This window comes from Maylandia zebra, linkage group LG19, assembly GCF_041146795.1.
Source record: "Maylandia zebra isolate NMK-2024a linkage group LG19, Mzebra_GT3a, whole genome shotgun sequence".
In the NCBI taxonomy this organism is placed as follows: Eukaryota; Metazoa; Chordata; class Actinopteri; order Cichliformes; family Cichlidae; genus Maylandia; species Maylandia zebra.
Window position 1 is genome coordinate 2,041,547 of NC_135185.1, and position 19,467 is coordinate 2,061,013.

At 40.3% G+C, this 19,467-nt stretch overlaps 1 protein-coding gene across 1 annotated transcript in view; it reads left to right on the top strand.

Moving 5' to 3' along the window:
* Positions 1-1,501: 1,501 nt before the first annotated feature.
* Positions 1,502-19,467, top strand: part of rragd (ras-related GTP binding D) — a 75,141-nt gene continuing 57,175 nt past the window's right edge. The window contains exons 1-2 of the mRNA XM_004564179.4: positions 1,502-1,702; positions 3,945-4,240. Coding sequence (XP_004564236.2) covers positions 1,507-1,702; positions 3,945-4,240 — 492 coding nt within the window. The 5' untranslated portion in view covers positions 1,502-1,506. The remainder of the gene's footprint in view (positions 1,703-3,944; positions 4,241-19,467) is intronic.

Below are 19,467 nucleotides of genomic sequence, written 5' to 3' on the forward strand. Positions count from 1 at the left end.
GTAACTAGTAATGTAACTAAGTTACTAATTTAAAGTAACTTACCCAACACTGGTAAAAACACAACCAATACAGCCTTCGTTCTCACAATTGATTGTCCACAAAAATCAGAAGAGAATTAGGAAAAAAGGTTTTTAAATATGCTGCCCCTGTTTTCTGGAATAATCTGCAGAAGGAACTGAAATGATCAGAATTGCTTACCTTGGGGGAGTTTAAGTCCCTCTTAAAGGAACAAGACAATGACTCTTTTACTCAGTGTGATTGTTTTTAATGTTGCTCTTAATTAATCTGTTATTGTATATTGTTCACATGTTTGTATGGGATATTCTATTTGTTGTGTACATGTTTTTGACTTTTGCTGCCATGATGTCAGGTCTCTCTTGGAAATGAGAATTTTTATCTCAATAAGATTTGTTTTACCTGGATAAATAAAGGACTAATAATAAAAAGAATAAATAAAATATTATTGAGTTGCTGTTTTGTAATTGGCTAATTAGACATCTGTGTTAATGAGAAGTTGAATAAGTGTCCCCAATAAAGTGGACAGTAAGTGTATATCCCCCTCTTAACTCTTTGCTTAGTTCTACAGCCCCGTTCTGTCCTCCTTGGCTCCTCACAGGTCTGGTTCCATTCAGTATCACTGATGTGTTCAGTTGGTCCCATGTGAAAACAATTAGGTTCTCCACAGAGACAAACAAGAAACAAACAAGAAGACTCAGAAAAAGGTGTAAAAATGAAACACATATTTAGTAATAAGGATAAGATAGAACTTTATTAATCCCTCGGGTGGGTTCCTCTGGGAAATTCGATTTCCAAAAAAGCACAGCACAGATAAATAGGTCGATGGGAAAACAACAACAAAACACACACTCGGCATGGTGCTATTATTATTATTATCATGTTTTAATAATAATGGAGTGCATTTATATAGCGCTTTTCTAGGCACCCAAAGCGCTTTCCAATGCCACTATTCATTCACTCTCACATTCACACACTGGTGGAGGCAGCTACAGTTGTAGCCACAGCTGCCCTGGGGGAAGACTGACAGAAGCGAGGCTGCCATATCGTGCCATCGGCCCCTCTGGCTATCACCAGTAGGGTAAGGTGTCTTGCCCAAGGACACAACGACCAGGACAGAGAGAGCAGCCTGAACCAGCAACCTTCCAGTTACAGATGAGCTTCCAAATCCCCTGAGCCACAGTCACCCCAAGATGGATGCAGCTATTGTTTCACAGCCACATACGTCTGAAGATCATTCAGATGTCTTTTCCCTATTACCCTAATGCTTTGCTTTCTTTTAGTGTAGACCTTTTTTGAAATAAATAGTAAAGCAAATCTTAAATAAATATTTATCAGAAATGTAATTTTAATTTGCTTCTAAATACTTTACTACAGTATGAGACGGAGTGTTGTAAAGCTACCAAGACTAAACCTACGCTTTGACACCTCCCTGCTTGGCTGCGTATGCAGCGACTGGAGGCGGGGACCGCGGGTGAAAGTTCACCGGCATGGCGCTCACGTATCAGGTGAACGCTGTGGGAAAGCTGGATACCACGAGCAGTTTGAATCCAAAACAAAACATCAGCATGACCAGTGAGAAAGTTTCAGTCCTGTGCGGAGAGGAGGACGAAGCTCTGGAATATGACGACGACGAGTACGACCTGGAGGCGTTCTCTGATGCCGACCTGAGCTGTGAGGACAGAGGTATGGGATTTTTGCAACTTCACTGCTTTGGAAGGTCACACACTCGGAAAACGGGCTGTTTTCTCTACAATCGTGGGCGTAATTAGCGAAGTTGTGTACAGCATGATAATGTCAACTGTGCACACCTACAGAAGTGCCAGGGGTACTGGCATTTATCGACAGCGCTTCACTTGTTCCACATGTTGTCATGTTAGATTAAATACAATTAAATAGATGAAATGAATTTGTAATAACACCCCATGAAGACAAAGTTTCAAAATTCTTGCAAATTAACAAATTATATGGAGAAATCTAAAAAAAACGATTGCAAATGATTAAAAAACAATATAAGAACAATATAACAATATAAGGTGTACAAAAATATTCACAACTTTTGCTCAAGTAGAACTACTTTTGCAGCCAAGTAGGAGTAGAAAGACTTTACAAAGAAACAAAGGAAAAACAAGAAACCTTCAATTTAAAGATAATTCTAAATTAAATAGAAACAGCTCTGCACTAGCCTAAACCGCGTTAATGAGGGCTCCTAACAATAGGCTACTATGGTCCACTCTCCATCATGACCTGGCACACTAGTCCCTGACTAAATATCCAGTGGCTCCTCCCACTCCTTGAAATGGCTATTAAATACCAATTAGCAATTAAAAAAGTAATAACAATGATCAATGTGTCATTCAAATATACAATACAACACAATGCAATACAGTTTTATTTGTATAGCACATTTATAAACCAAAGGTATTTCAAAGTGCTTCACAATAATACACAAGATCAAAATAAATCAATTAACAAAATACAGATCAGGTACTAGCACAGACAGAAGGGAGGCACTAATAGACAAGAAGAGTGAGGTAAAAAAAAAAAAAAAGGTATCAGACCTCAGTTCAGAAGGAAGGTCAGTTCATAGATACAGAATATCAACTAAGAAGTTAAAAGAACCAGTAGTGAAATTAATTCGTTTAGATGCGATAAGGGCACTAACTGGTCAGGAAGGCCAGGTTAAATAAGTAAGCTTTCAGTTGTGATTTGAAGGATTGGATAGAGTCTGAGGCACGAATAGAAGCGGGGAGCCTATTCCAAGGATTAGGTGCAGCTGAAGCAAAGGCACGATGGCACTAGTAATTGACCCGATGATCTTAGCGCTCGGCAACATACAGATAAGGAGATCAGTGAGATAACTGGGCGCAATGTTATTCAGAATTTTAAAAGTGAGTAACAAAATTTTAAACTCAATACGATATTTGATAAAAAGTTACATGAACCAGTGTAAATCAACAAGAGCTGGAGTAATAGAATCAAATTTTCCAGCACCAGTAAGAAGGCGAGCCGCAGCATTCTGAACAAGCTGTAGCCTATGAAGAGGAATGGATTAGAGACCAACGTAAAGAGAATTACAATAGTCTAACCTGGAGTTCACAAAAGCGTGGAAGTTTTTCAAGGTCCCTGCGTGGTATATAACACTTAGCTTTAGAAATCTGGCGCAATTGAAAGAAGCCAGATTTAATGTAAATATAATATAATAATAAGTTAACAGTGGGACTATTGACAATAATTCTCTAAATGTTTAAAATCAACAGATTCGTTAACCTCCATCCCTCCTTCATAATAGATTTGGCAAATTCCCTCCCAGGAACTTTACGATAAAAGGAGTCCAAAAAGACCCAGACTGGATTAGCAGTTCCTGTTTCATGACTCTGTACATTGTACATCGTTCCCTCGACTGTAAATAATCTCTCAGTTCCTGCTGCTGCAAAACATCTCCACAGCATAATGTTGTCACCACCATGCTTCACTGGAGGGATGGTATTGGCTGGTGATGAGCAGTGGCTGGTTTCCTCTAGACGTCGTGCGTCTTTGCCTTTTGGCAAACTCCAGGGTGTAAGATGGTAAAATGTGAAACCAGTGAAGTGCTGTGAATACTATATTGACATACTGGAAATATATTGAAGTGTCTAACGTCACCCATCTCTGGTGGAAAATGTACTGAGATGTGTTGTAATGTTAATTGAAGCAGTTCAATTTAAGTTGTAGATTCAAGCTGCTCTTCATATTTTTGGACACCAGATGGCACCGCAGAGGACTGTGTTGAGAAGCTTTGAGTAATGACACCTTTTTCAATACAAGTCTCAGTGTTTCAGAAAGCTTCATTTGGCCGTCACCAATTAAGAGTACCGTGCGCACCAATCTTTAGAACTTGTCTAATTTAGAATTGCTCACCTAAAGGTTTCCCTTTGCTGTTTTATAGCTCCAGGCTTCAGTGATTCCGTGAATGGTGTGGTCAAACCTCGTATTTTGTTGATGGGCTTGAGAAGGAGTGGGAAGTCCTCCATCCAGAAAGTGGTTTTCCATAAAATGTCTCCCAGTGAGACTCTGTTCCTGGAGAGTACTAATAAGATCTGCAGAGAGGATGTCTCCAGCAGCTCCTTTGTCAGTTTCCAGATCTGGGACTTTCCTGGTCAGATTGACTTCTTTGACCCCACTTTTGACTACGAAATGATCTTCAGAGGCACTGGAGCATTAATCTTTGTCATTGATTCACAGGTCAGTTCACAAGGAAATACAGTGAAACAGTATATACTATATACTGTTGTCATGTTACCATAATAGCAAAATGTGATTAAAAGTTTTGGAAATGGAGCAGTAAAAATCCAAAGCTTAACAGATTCACATTTGGCTGATTCCCCCATCCAGGTCCTCTGTGCACTGTTACTTTTTCAGAACAGCTGCTATTAGGGCTGTGAGATATGACAACGTTAAACACAAGTCTATCGTTTCATATTTAACTCTGTTGTTTATTTTGAGCTATCATAGCAAACTGTTTACTGCAGTATTTTTTTCATTGCTTTAGATGACTGTTTGCAATAGTCACCTCGTCACCACAGAAAGACCAGCCAAAACGAATCAAGGAGCTTGTTTGTAAATGAGCAGCCACCAGAACAGAAAACTGTACTGTGCAAATTATGCAGCATACTGGTCCCCATACTGATGATCGGCTCTGCTCTGTGGTAAAATCAAATCTGACTGTACCACATCATTAAAGGCAAGAGAGAACTGAATGGCAGTGGAAGGATTAATAAGAGGGTAATGACATGCTTAGTATACTGCTTAACTTTAATGATGTTTTCAGAATTTGCATATCTGTCAAGTAGGGCTGTGTCATATTATTGTTTGTGGTGATACCATTATAAATGTTTATGTGATAAAGGGTAATTCCGGTTAATCAGAGATATATTATGATATGATATTCTAGACCCAAAATTCATATCTCGATATTTTTTAGCTGGATGGCGATATAAGATATATATCTTGATAATTTTTTTTTTAAGCCATAAAGTAAGAACAAAAAGAGAGTTCTTAGTCAAAGCTGTGTCCCAGATGTCACACAGGCACTTTTATTAACATACAGCACAGATGTACATGAAAAATTACTCAAAATTAAATTATGAGCATTCATTAAATAATAATGCTCCATAAATAAAAGAAAACAAGGTTGTTTTTGTGCTAAACAAAGAGCTCACAATTGTGCAGTCAAAATGTAAACTAAAAGACGCTGAGCGTAATAACAAAGACAGACAGATTTCACAGCTGCTCTGTTCCCAAGTTTTACTGTGTGACTGATAGCCTGGAGTTTGAAATCCGCTTCATAACCACGTCTCTTACAGGTGCCATTTATGGACTTTATACACACACAATACGGTAATATTACGTTGATGCACAGTACGTATCACTCCGCGAAGCTCCTCGGTAGCCGTAATGCGCCGACAATCTATCAAGCGGTGCAGCTCCGTAGCTTACCAAAGTCGTACTAAAACATTTTTTGACAGATTGCTGAGCGCCGTGTACCACATAAAATCGGTTCGCGGCCATCAAGCACAACCAGAATTCATACATAAGGCGCGCTATCAACTTTTGAGAGAATGAAAGGATTTTAGGGTTAGCGCTGTTAGCTCGTTAGCGCGGTTAGCTCGTTAGCATGTTTAGCTCGTTAGCACGTTGACGCCGTCCAGCCCCACGCATGGGGCGATGCGCAGTAACTCGTTAACGGAGATTTGCCGTGTCCGTCTTGTCGCTGCCTGCACGTGAAGCGATGGGGGAGGAGGGGGAGTTGTCTTCAGTGAAGGCGAGGCGGAGTAACGTTGCGTAGAGACAAAAGTGGACGAAAGAGAGGCAAACTTGCGGCTCCACAACTATAATTATAACGTAACATAGACTATATCGATATAAAGGATATTGTCACATCTTATATCTCGTATAAAAATATATCGATATGTTTTAAAAACTCGATATATCGCCCAGCTCTATGATATTCTACCTGGAAAGTAAGGTTCAGTGGAGTTTTATTTATACAGTGCCAAATCACAACAACATTTGCCTCAAGGTGTATCATAATCTAAGGTAACTCCTACAATAATACAAAGAAAACAGAAAACTTTCAGGGAACTTTTAGAACAGCAAATGCATGAACCAGTTTTTCAGCATAAATCTGAAACATATATTTCTAATTTTTGCTATATTACATAGATAAAGGAAAGGAGTCCTATATGTTTGTTTAATGTGTGCATGACTTGTCCTGACCAAAAATGCCTCCATGATTCCTCACAGACCACAGTGAGGCCATCCAGAGGAATTATATGGCGTGTGAGATTTAAAGTAATCTCAGTTTTGTCCAATTTTATAATTAGAAAATTATATGTCATTCAAACCTTCAGGTCTCTAAGACATGTCCATAATTTAGTTGATTTGTCATCTGTCTTCCTAAATAATTCTAAGTGGGAGACATCTACATTGCAATGAAAGTATATGTAGTATTTTCACACAACATTAACCAGTAGAAGCATATATAATGTAAAAAGTATTGGTCCCAACACGGAAACCTGTGAAACTGCATGGCTAACTTTTATATATGATGAAGACTTCTTATTTACATGATAAAATCCAAATCTCAGTTAGATGGGACTCAAACCTTTGCAGTGCAGTTCCTATAATACCAACACTGTGTGGTAATATACACATATTGCTAAATATATGCAATGTTTGGTTTTCTTCCTGAATACTATCGTTGTTTATATTTACTGCGAGAAGAAACGGTAAAAACGACGTTTTATAAGGAAAACGCTCGAAAGCACTCTCTGTCTGTGAGCAAAAACAAAACCAAAACAAACCCACCCACTATTGGTGGAAAAATGTACCATGTCGACCAATCAAAAAATGATATGGCAACATGGAATTTAGTTGTTTAGGAAGGGGGAAGTTTTAGGAGTGACGGCGGTGTCTTGAGATGTGACAGATTTGCGACGTTTAGCGCAAATCTTGTGTAGTTAATGTGTAGTCTAGTCAATAGTTTTGTTGTGTGTGTCAGAGCAATGAGGCGACTGCTGAATGTTACAGGTGTTACAGGAGTGATACATCTGAAGGAATGATCTTGGTGGGAGGTGATTTCAATTGTACTTTGAAAACAGCTGTCGCCAGACTCCTGGCACACAATGGCCCCAAATCCAAAAAATCTTGTAGTTTATTTATTTATTTATTTTTTTCATTTTTTATTTTTGGGTTTTACAGTTTACGATGCGGGTTACAGGCATTGATTAACACAATTTGCAATAGACCAAACAAAACAGAAACACTGAACAATCGGGAGTGACCAGTAGCCAGATTATTGATTTTAAGATTTGAGAATTAAATTCGGCTTATGTATATTGGTGTATTGGACCCACTTATCCCAGCACGACAAAAAACAACTTACTCTGTTATTCACATATGCCGTTAACTCCTCCATCCTATAAATCTCTAGTGTTATTTCCCACCACAATGATAAAGTTGGTACATCTTGTAATAACCATTTCTTTGTTATACATTTTTTACTTGCAACTAGCAAGGCACTTAGTAAACATTTATCTTTTTTAGACCATTCCTGTGGCGTACATCCAAAAAGAAATGTTTTCATCCCAAAAGGGAATGTACAGTTGAAAATTTCTTGTAGTGTTTCGTGAATGTCTTTCCAATAAGTCCTGATCAAAGAGCAGTCCCACATTATGTGAGCGTGGTGTGCTCGTTGGTGTCCACATTTTCTCCAACATACAGGGGGATTCCCGTCATAATGAGTCTTTTGACAAGGGGTGATAAAGAACCGTATCATAGTTTTCCATCCAAATTCCCTCCATCTTCGTGAGGAAGTGCATTTCCATTGTTGTTCCCATATTTGAGTCCATTCATCCTTTGTTATATACACTCCTCCCTCCTGTTCCCATAATATCTTCACATATTCATTTGAGTGAGAAAGCTTATTTGTAAGAAATGTATACAAAAAGGAAATATGTTTTTTATTTACGTTGCCACTATATGCCTTTTTAAGCATAGCTATCAAATCTACATTAGTGTTCGACGCCACTCTGATTGTTGTCTTAATATGTCTTATTTGCAAGTATCGATAAAAATCCTGCTTTTCCAGATTGTATTTTTGTTTCAATGTATCCAAACTAATTAAGTTCCCATCTTTAGTCAGACTATCGAATGCAGGTAATCCTTTAGCAGACCAACTTTTAAAACGTGAGTCCAATTTATTTGGGGCAAATCAGAGTCATATGCATACTATTTAAATAAAGCCAAGTCCTGTTCCAATTTAAATTCCCTCATAACATTTCTCCATACATTAAGTGTACATTTCACCCAAGGGTTGTAGACCTTGTCTATATATTTTTTAATGTTTAAGTCCATCAGGACAGCTTGTATTGGAAAAGAAAAGATGCTCTCCTCAATATTTTTCCATTGTGCTTTATAGCTTATATCACACCAGTTAATCACAGTCTTCAACTGAGCAGCCCGAAAATAATTTTTTAGTGACAGCAGCCCCCATCCTCCTGTCTTTTTTTGTAATTGTAAAGTTTTAAAACAAACCCTTGGTCTCTTCCCTCCCCGTATAAATCGTGATATAATTTTGTCCCATTCGTTAAATTGGCTTTGATCAATTTGTATTGGTAGTGTTTGGAATAAATACAGTAATCTTGGCAGAATATTCATTTTGATGGATTCAATTCGTGATCGTATAAAGTTAGAAAGGGAATCATGTTCCATCGTTTGATATCATCCACTATTCTCTTCTGCAGGGAACCAAAATTCTCCTCAAATAATTTAGTTAGGTCTTTAGGTATGACAACTCCAAATATTTCAATGATTTTGCTTGCCATCTCATTGGATATTGAGCAACCAAGTGAGCTGGGGGGCTAAAGTTATAGTTAAGTATTTGAGTTTTGGACATATTAATTTTATACCCAGAAAGTTTCCCAAATTTTTGGCATAGATTCATCAGTTCAGGTAGGGAGTTATGTGTTATGTGTGTTAATATCTCATCTGCATAGCAAGCAAGCTTATGTTCCTGTTCTCTAATGTTTATTCCCTTGATGTCTTTGTTTTGTCTGATTGATTGTGCCAGAGGTTCTAAGTATAATGCGAATAAAAGTAGAGACCAAGCGCAGCCTTGTTTATTTCCTCTTTGCAGAGCGAAGCTATTTGAGAGATAACCATTAACTTTAATTCTTGCAGTAGGGTTAGTATATAATGCCTTCACCGTATCAATAATTCTATTATGTAAGCCAAATTTGTTCAAGACTTTGTAAAGAAAGTCCCAATTTACAGAGTCAAAAGTTTTTTCTGCATCGATACTCATAAGCATGTCTTTACTTTTAGATGTTTGTATCTGATTTATTACATGAAGAGTTCTGCGTATATTGTCCTGTGTCTGCTGATTTCTTATGAACCCCGTTTGGTCATTACTAATTAGGTTGGGTAAAGATTCTTCCATTCGTCTGGCAATTATAGAGGTAAACAGTCTGTAATCTATGTTGAGGACAGAGATGGGTGTATATTATTGCTAATATATATTGTAATATATCTATATCACTAAAGCACTTCTGGATGGATGCAAACTGCATTTCGTTGCCCTGTACCTGTGCATGTGCAATGACAATAAAGTTGAATTCTATTCTATTCTATTCTATATGAGCCACACTCAATTTTGTCTTTACCTTCTTTTGGGATAGCCGAGATGATAGCCTCATTCCAACTCGGTGGGATTTGCGCTTTTTTTTAACACCCAGTTGAAAGTAGAGAGTAATATAGGGATCAATTTCTGTTTAAATTCCCTGGTACCACTCTGCGGTATAACCATCGGAGCCCGGTGACTTGTTTGTTTTTAATCTATTGATGGCTTTCATGAGTTCAGTTTCTGTCACTTCTGCAATCATTATTTTATTTTGTTCCTCATTCAAACTTGGTAGGTATAAAGAATTCAGAAAATTGTCAATTTCGTACTCGGCTCCACCTGGAACCTTAGCGTATAATGTTTTATAAAATGATTCAAAGGCTTCCTGTATCTTATGTAGATTAGTCATCATGTTGCCAGTCTCTGGGTGTTTAATTTTAGTTATAGTATTCTCTGCAATTTTCTTTTTAAGTTTCCATGCTAAGAATTTTCATTGATTTTGATACACATTCATAATATTTCTGTTTCAAATATAGTAATTTTCTCTTTATCGCTTGTGTATTCAGCTTATTTATTTCATTTCTGATCATTGTTAGTTGTTTTAGAGTGCTGGTTGAAGGCATTTGTTTATGCTCACTTTCTAATTGTTTTTGAGTCTTTTGTAATTCTGCCATTTTTTTCTCTCGAGCTTTTTTCTAAAAAGAGGCAAATGCTATGATCTTCCCTCTTATGACAGCTTTTAATGCATCCCCATAGTATTGGAGGTGACACTTCTCCGTTATCATTTATTTCAAGGTAATCTTTGAGTTCTTTCATTACTTCTTTCTTAAATTTTACATCTTTAAGTAAAGATGAGTTCAATGTCCATGTTGATGTTTTGGGGTATACGTTTAAATCAATTGTCAGATACTGTGGTGCATGGTCACTTATGTCTATTGTACCCATCTCACATGATTGGATTTTATCCCTATCTTTTCCAAACATCATGAAATAATCTATCCTTGTATAAAGGGAATGTGGAGCTGAGTAATGAGAATAATCTCTCCTTGTAGGGAAACGATTTCTCCATACGTCAATTAAATCTACCTCTTCAAAAAGTGCAGAGACTCTTTTATACAGAGTACTTGATTCCAGTATTCTTCTATTAGAGCTATCTAAATCCGGCCGCAGGCGAATATTCAGATCGCCGCCACAAATCAAGGGGCCTTGGGTTTCTGTCACCATTATATTAATAATTTTTTTAAAGAAACTCAGGTAACTTCCTGGTGGTGCATAAACATTCATTAATGTAACCAGATTACCATCAACCGTTCCCCGAGCCAGTATAAACCTCCCTTCCTTATCCTTAATTTCAGACAACTTTTCAAAATTTAGATCCCTAGAGATTAGGATCATCACACCTCGCCTGCGGCCAGATTTGTATGATGAGGAGAACATGTTTGTAAAGCCCATTCTCTTGAATTTTTCATGTTCTTTATTAGTCAAGTGGGTTTCTTGGAAATATACGATTTGTGCTCGATCTTTCTTCATTTTAGTTAGAATCCTGCTTCGCTTAATAGGATTTGTAAGCCCATTTACATTAAAAGAAATAACCTTAACCTCCTAAGACCCGAACTCTTTCATGGCATGCATTTTTTTTACCTGATTTTTGTTTCTGAGAGAAATTAGATCCACATATGAGGATATTAGCTTTAAATTTAGAATAGAACAGATGCAGTATAATGTCCTCATAAGTGAATATCACGCCCTTGTAGAGCTGGGCGATATGAGATTTTTTCATATCACGATATGTTTTTTTCATTTCAGGCGATAACGATATCTATCACGATATAAGCCAAATAACTATATTTGTAAGATTTAAATGTGCCGTTGCTCACAAGTAAAATGTGAAATAATCAGCAGCTTGTTTTGATTTAAATATTTATTTCCCATAATAAGTTCAACAGGGTAGATGTACTTAAGGAACATGAGACTTTTTCAGATAAATAAAGGCAAATATTGCAAACTACACAAAAGGCAGCCGCTAAAGCGTTTAAGTTTCAAAATAGAACAAACGAAACAGACTAAATTGTCAATTCCACTTAGAAACAAAATATTAATTCTAAAAATAAATCTTAGTTTGTTTTACAGAAGAACAGACAAAACTGACTAACTTTTGTCAATATCAAATAAACTGAGAACTAAAAGGAAATTCTCAATCTCTCCTTGTTGTATAGCTTAGCTTTTCAAACAGTTTTAACAGTTACTTTAGTCTGACAAAAGCCGAATGACGAATTAGCGCTTCCAGTCAGAGACTGAGGCTACGTCCACACGTACACGGGTATTTTTGAAAACGGAGATTTTCCGTTTTCATTTTAAAAAATAATCCCGTCCACACATAAAGGCAGAAATGAAGGAAAACGCTGCTATGAACATGCCAAAGCAGCAGGTGGTGCTAGATTCCTAACCGTGCAGAAATGTTGGCCAATCAGAAGTCTAGAAGCCTCGGTGGGAAAAAGTAAACAAAGCTGGGGCATAGAAGCAGAACCGAGTCGTATGTGTGGAGGGACAGTAACTGTGTGTATATGTAAGCATTTAAACACTGCAGAGAGTAGAATTAACAGTAACAGTATTGTAGAAATTCATTTCACCGAAACAATAACGTGGCGCACAGTGTGAGGCATGCACCAGTTTATTGTATTTCCAGACTTGCTTTCGGCACAATTTACAGTGCAGCTACTCTGTTTTTTGTCAGACTTGAAATAGCCAAAATACCTTCACACTACGGAACTTCTATGGCTCTTCCGTTCGACAATCTCTCCGGCATTGGAACCATCATCTGTTTTCTCTTCGGTCACGCTCGGTTGATTTTTCTAGTCGGCACACTCATTTCCTCCATTACCCGCTGGCTGCTTCCCAAACAAACACACGTGCAGCTTGGCACTTGTGCTGTACGTAACAAGGCACGCGACGTGACGCTGCGGCTGTGATTGGTTCGGCTCTGCGCTACTTAATTTGGATTGGCTGACCTTTTTTCTTTTTTTTTTTTTTAAGAGGACAAGAGCGGCGAGGTCTATCGCGATAGCTTAATTTCTCTATCGAGTAAAAGTTATATCGCGATACATATCGTTATCGTTCTATCGCCCAGCTCTACGCCCTTGTACAGCAAAATTTTGTATTTTTTGTCTAGACATCCCAAAATGTGATGTCCACATACAGTGGGGCAAAAAAGTATTTAGTCAGCCACCGATTGTGCAAGTTCCCCCACCTAAAAGGATGACAGAGGTCAGTAATTTGCACCAGAGGTACACTTCAACTGTGAGAGACAGAATGTGAAAAAAAAATCCATGAATCCACATGGTAGGATTTGTAAAGAATTTATTCGTAAATCAGGGTGGAAAATAAGTATTTGGTCAATAACAAAAATACAACTCAATACTTTGTAACATAACCTTTGTTGGCAATGACAGAGGTCAAACGTTTACTATAGGTCTTTACCAGGTTTGCACACACAGTAGCTGGTATTTTGGCCCATTCCTCCATGCAGATCTTCTCGAGAGCAGTGATGTTTTGGGGCTGTCGCCGAGCAACACGGACTTTCAACTCCCGCCACAGATTTTCTATGGGGTTGAGGTCTGGAGACTGGCTAGGCCACTCCAGGACTTTCAAATGCTTCTTACGGAGCCACTCCTTTGTTGCCCGGGCGGTGTGTTTTGGATCATTGTCATGTTGGAAGACCCAGCCTCGTTTCATCTTCAAAGTTCTCACTGATGGAAGGAGGTTTTGGCTCAAAATCTCACGATACATGGCCCCATTCATTCTGTCCTTAACACGGATCAGTCGTCCTGTCCCCTTGGCAGAAAAACAGCCCCATAGCATGATGTTTCCACCTTCACAGTAGGTATGGTGTTCTTGGGATGCAACTCAGTATTCGTCTTCCTCCAAACACGACGAGTTGAGTTTATACCAAAAAGTTCTACTTTGGTTTCATCTGACCACATGACATTCTCCCAATCCTCTGCTGTATCATCCATGTGCTCTCTGGCAAACTTCAGACGGGCCTGGACATGCACTGGCTTCAGCAGCGGAACACGTCTGGCACTGCGGGATTTGATTCCCTGCCGTTGTAGTGTGTTACTGATGGTGACCTTTGTTACTTTGGTCCCAGCTCTCTGCAGGTCATTCACCAGGTCCCCCCGTGTGGTTCTGGGATCTTTGCTCACCGTTCTCATGATCATTTTGACCCCACGGGATGAGATCTTGCGTGGAGCCCCAGATCGAGGGAGATTATCAGTGGTCTTGTATGTCTTCCATTTTCTGATGATTGCTCCCACAGTTGATTTTTTTCACACCAAGCTGCTTGCCTATTGTAGATTCACTCTTCCCAGTCTGGTGCAGGTCTACAATACTTTTCCTGGTGTCCTTCGAAAGCTCTTTGGTCTTGGCCATGGCGGAGTTTGGAGTCTGACTGTTTGAGGCTGTGGACAGGTGTCTTTCATACAGATGATGAGTTCAAACAGGTGCCATTCATACAGGTAACGAGTGGGGGACAGAAAAGCTTCTTACAGAAGACGTTACAGGTCTGTGAGAGCCAGAGATTTTCCATGTTTGAGGTGACCAAATACTTATTTTCCACCCTAATTTACGAATAAATTCTTTACAAATCCTACCATGTGAATTCATGGATTTTTTTTTCACATTCTGTCTCTCACAGTTGAAGTGTACCTCTGGTGCAAATTACTGACCTCTGTCATCATTTTAAGTGGGGGAACTTGCACAATTGGTGGCTGACTAAATACTTTTTTGCCCCACTGTATGTGGACGCCAGGTCCTAGGAGGTTAATCCCTTTGGCAAGGCAAGGCAAGTTTATTTGTATAGCACAATTCAACAACAAGGTGATTCAAAGTGCTTTACAGAGACATTAGAAACAAGAACAAATAAAAAGCATGATTTAAAATTGAATAAAACAAGCAAATAAACTAACTAATTAACAAACAAACAAACAAACAACAGTATATAAAATCAAAACAGATAAAATCAGAACAGTAGATAAAATCAGTAGTTAAATGTAAGTTTTGAAATTTAAGCTTAAAGTGTGGATTTGGTGCTTTATTCAAATGCAGCTGAGAACAGGTGAGTCTTCAACCTGGATTTAAATAAACTGAGTGTTTCAGCTGATCTGAGGCTTTCTGGGAGTTTGTTCCAGATATAAGGAGCATAAAAGCTGAATGCAGCTTCTCCGTGTCTGGTTCTGACTCTGGGAACTGATAAAAGACCGGATCCAGATGACCTGAGGGATCTGGATGGTTCATACTGGGTCAGGAGGTCATTGATGTATTTTGGTCCTAAACCATTCAGAGCTTTATAGGCCAGCATCAGAACTTTAAAGTCTATCCTCTGACGGACAGGCAGCCAGTGTAAGGACCTCAGAGCTGGACTGATGTGGTCCACTTTTTTGGTCTTAGTGAGGACTCGAGCAGCAGAGTTCTGAATGAGCTGTAGTTGTCTGACTGATTTTTTAGGTAGACCTGTAAAGATGCTGTTACAGTAATCAAGCCTACTAAAGATGAATGCATGGACTAGTTTTTCCAGGTCCTGTTGAGACATCAGATCTTTTATCCTTGATATATTCTTGAGGTGATAGTAAGCTGACTTTGTTATTGTCTTAATGTGTTTTTCTAAGTTTAGGTCTGCATCCATCACTACACCCAAATTTCTCGCCTGGTTTGTGGTTTTTAGATGTATAGATTGAAGTTCTCTGGTGACCTGTAATCGTTTTTCTTTGGCGCCAAAGACTATTACCTCAGTTTTGTTTTTGTTTAGCTGGAGAAAATTGTGGCACAACCAGTCATTGATTTCCTCAATGCATTTACCAAGAGCCTGTACAGGGCCTCGGTCTCCTGGTGACATTGTGATATATATTTGTGTGTCATCTGCATAGCTGTGATAGTTTATTTTGTTGTTGTTTATAATCTGTGCCAGTGGGAGCATGTAGATGTTAAACAGAAGGGGTCCCAAGATGGAACCTTGGGGAACTCCACATGTGATACTTGTCTGCTCAGATGTGAAGTTACCTATTGATACAAAGTATTTCCTTTTTTTAAAGTATGTTTTGAACCAGTTTTGTACAGTTCCTGAAAGACCTGTCCAGTTCTCCAGTCGTTTGAGTAATAGGTTGTGGTCAACTGTATCAAATGCTGCACTGAGATCCAGTAAAACTAGGACTGACATTTTTCCACTGTCTGTATTCAGACATATGTCATTAAACACTTTGGTCAGAGCGGTTTCAGTGCTGTGGTTCTGTCTAAAACCTGACTGGAAGGCATCGTAGCAATTATTCTGTTTTAAGAAGTAACTGAGCTGTTGAGAAACTGCTTTTTCAATGATCTTACTTAAAAACGGGAGATTTGAGATCGGCCTGTAGTTGTTCATTTGTGTCTTGTCAAGATTGTCCTTTTTCAGTATAGGTTTGATTACAGCAGTTTTTAGTGATTCTGGAAACACACCTGATAATAAAGAAAAGTTGACGATCTGTAACAGGTCTGACTCTAAACTCTTTGAGACCTTTTTGAAAAAACTTGTTGGCAGGACATCTAAACAGCAGGAGGAGGAGTTCAGTTGACCTAAGATGTCCTCCAGGTCTTTGCTGTTAATAGGTTGAAACTGTTTCATGGTGTTTAAACAGTTTTTTGGTGGACACAGTACATATCCTGGATCTGCTGTTGATGTACCAATTGCTTGTCTAATTTTTTGGATTTTTTCAGTGAAGAATTTGGCAAAGTCATTGCAGGCCATGGTCGAATGAAGTTCAGCTGCCACAGGAGGGTTTGTTAGCCTGTCAACTGTAGAAAATAAGACCCGAGCATTATGGCTGTTTTTAGTGATGATGTCAGAGAAGTAGGACCTCCTTGCATCCCTCAGTTGTAAATTATAATTGTGAAGTTTCTCTTTATAAATGTCATAATGAACCTGGAGGTTTGTTTTTCTCCATCTGCGCTCAGCTTTCCTACACTCTCTTTTTTCATTTTTCACCAGTGTGGAGTTTCTCCATGGAGACTTCTTCCTTCCAGAGATAACCTTCACCTTAATGGGAGCAATAGTGTCCATTACATTTAACATGTTAGCATTGAAGCTATTGACAAGCTCATTGACTGACCCTCTGGGCAGGTCAGGTGTTAATGGGAAGACCTGGTTAAAAATTGCACTACTGTGTTCAGTTATACACCGTTTTGTGATCACTGTTGTTGATATATTTGTGTGGGCTGAGATTTTACTTTCAAAGAAAACACAGTAATGATCAGACAGGCCCACATCAGACACAGTAACCTTTGAAATGCTCAGGCCTTTGGAGATCAGTAGGTCAAGAGTGTGTCCTCTATTATGTGTGGCCTCTGTTACATGCTGAGTCAGCCCAAAGTTGCCCAGAGTGTTACTCAGGTCTTTAGTCCCTTTGTCCTGAGGGTTGTCCACATGAATGTTAAAATCCCCAGCAATAATTACACAGTCAAAATCAACACAGATCCCAGACAGCAGTTCACTGAGGTCATTAAAAAAAGTCTGTGCAGTATTTGGGAGGCCTGTAAACATTAAGAAACACAACTTTGGATGGGGCCTTCAGCTGTAAAGCCACATATTCAAAAGACTGAAAACTTCCAGGAGATAGCTGCTTACATTGAAATGATTCATTAAATAAGACAGCAACCCCTCCTCCTCTCCTGCTCGCCCTGACCTCACTGATAAAACTGTAGTTAGGAGGGGTCGTCTCGATGAGAACAGCTCCACTGTTACTTTGGTCCAACCAAGTTTCAGTTAAAAACATAAAATCAAGGCTGTGCTCAGTGATTAAATCATTAATTAAAAATGTTTTCCCAGCTAGAGATCTAATGTTTAATAAAGCCAACTTAAGTGTTTTAGAGGTATTACTTGTCCCCTCGTGTTTGGGAGCAGTCTGTGGCACACAAGGTATGTTTACTATGTTTAAAGATCTTTTAGAGTGCAGCTCTCTGTGTTTTGACCAGGCCACATGTCTCCTGTCACCTAAAAGTACAGAAATTTTAAAACCTTCTAGTAAACAGGGTCCCAGCTTCTCCTGGGAAAAGTCATCACTGCCATAATCCTCACAGCCCGGACCCTTCACACATCACGCATCAGACTGCGGAGACAGGGCATGAAGAGGAACTAAGGGGGGCGAGGCTGGGCAATGTGACTTCGATTGCTCTGTTGAGGGTGTGTTAGGGGTTCCGAAAGAGACTCAGGCGCAGGCCAGGGTTTTCCTTTAAGCGAAGGACAGTGCGTTTATTTACAGTGAACACATACACCAAGTGGCTATATACAACGTGCAGGGGAAACGGGTCCGGGTCGCCAGGGTCCGTGGGAAACAGGGTTGGGAGAAGGGTGTTCCACACTTTCTGTACAAAACGTTCCCCCTTCAATCACTCCTCTCCGCATCGGGTTCCAAAAACGATCTACACACAAAACGTCGGGTTAGCAGGATAATAATAAGAAATTCTCAAGTTGAAGGTTAGCCGAAACACAAGTCTAACTGACACTCATAGCTCAACGATCCAGCGAAGACTAGTGCAGACTCGCCATCTAAGTAGTGCAGTAATCAGCTGGGATCAGCGGCCGGTGTGGTGATGAGCAGGTGTGTGGGCCAGCAGCGGGAGCCCGCAGTGAGCATCGCCGTGGCGAGAGAGAGAGAGAGTGAGAGAGAGAGGGCGAGAGAGCAAACAAACCACAAACATATTGCCCAATAGAGGATTGACCAGCGGGGCACAGGGACCATGACAGTACCCCCCCCCCCCTCAACGGGAGCCCCCCGGCGACCCACCAGGCTTACCAGGATGAGACAGATGGAAGGCCCGCAGCATACGCTTGTCCAGGACAGCGGCCCGCGGAACCCAGGACCACTCCTCAATGCCATAGCCCTCCCAGTCCACAAGGTACTGGAAGCCACGCCCGCGGCGGCGAGAGTCCATAATCCGCGTGATGGAATAGGCGGGCAAGCCGTCCACAAGCCGGGCGGGCGGAGGGGGCCCGGAAGGAGGGCACAGAGGGCTATTCCGGACAGGTTTGATTTGGGAGACGTGGAACACATTGTGAATCCTCATGTTGCGCGGCAGCCGGAGTTTCACAGAGACGGGGTTGATCAGCGCCGAAACCTCAAAAGGACCAATGAAGTTTGGGTTGAGCTTCTTGGACTCAGTCCTGAGAGGAACAAAGCGTGTGGACAGCCATACCTTTTGTCCCACGCTGTATGCTGGAGCTGGTGTGCGGCGGCGATCTGCGGTCTGTTTGGTTCGGTCCTTTGTGCGCAGCAACGCCGTCCGTGCGGCCCGCCAAGCTCGTCGGCACCTACGTAGATGGGCCTGGACAGATGGTACAGAATACTCACCCTCGACAGAGGGGAAGAGAGGTGGCTGGAAACCCAGTGAGACCTCGAAGGGAGACAGACCAGTGGCGGAGGAAGTCAGACTGTTATGGGCGTACTCAATCCAGGGTAGTTCATCACTCCAGATGGACTGGTTGGAGGACGCTGTGCACCGCAACATTGCCTCGAGCTCTTGGTTAGCTCGCTCACACTGACCGTTGCTTTGGGGATGGTAACCGGAGGTCAGACTGACCTTTGCTCCTAATGAGGAGCAGAATTCCTTCCAGACACCAGACGTGAACTGGGGGCCTCTGTCAGACACAATGTCTTCCGGGATCCCATGCAAACGAAACACATGACGGGTAAGCAGTCGTGGGAAGCTTGGGTAGAGCTATGAAGTGGGCAGCTTTAGAAAAACGGTCTACGATGGTAAGTATGAC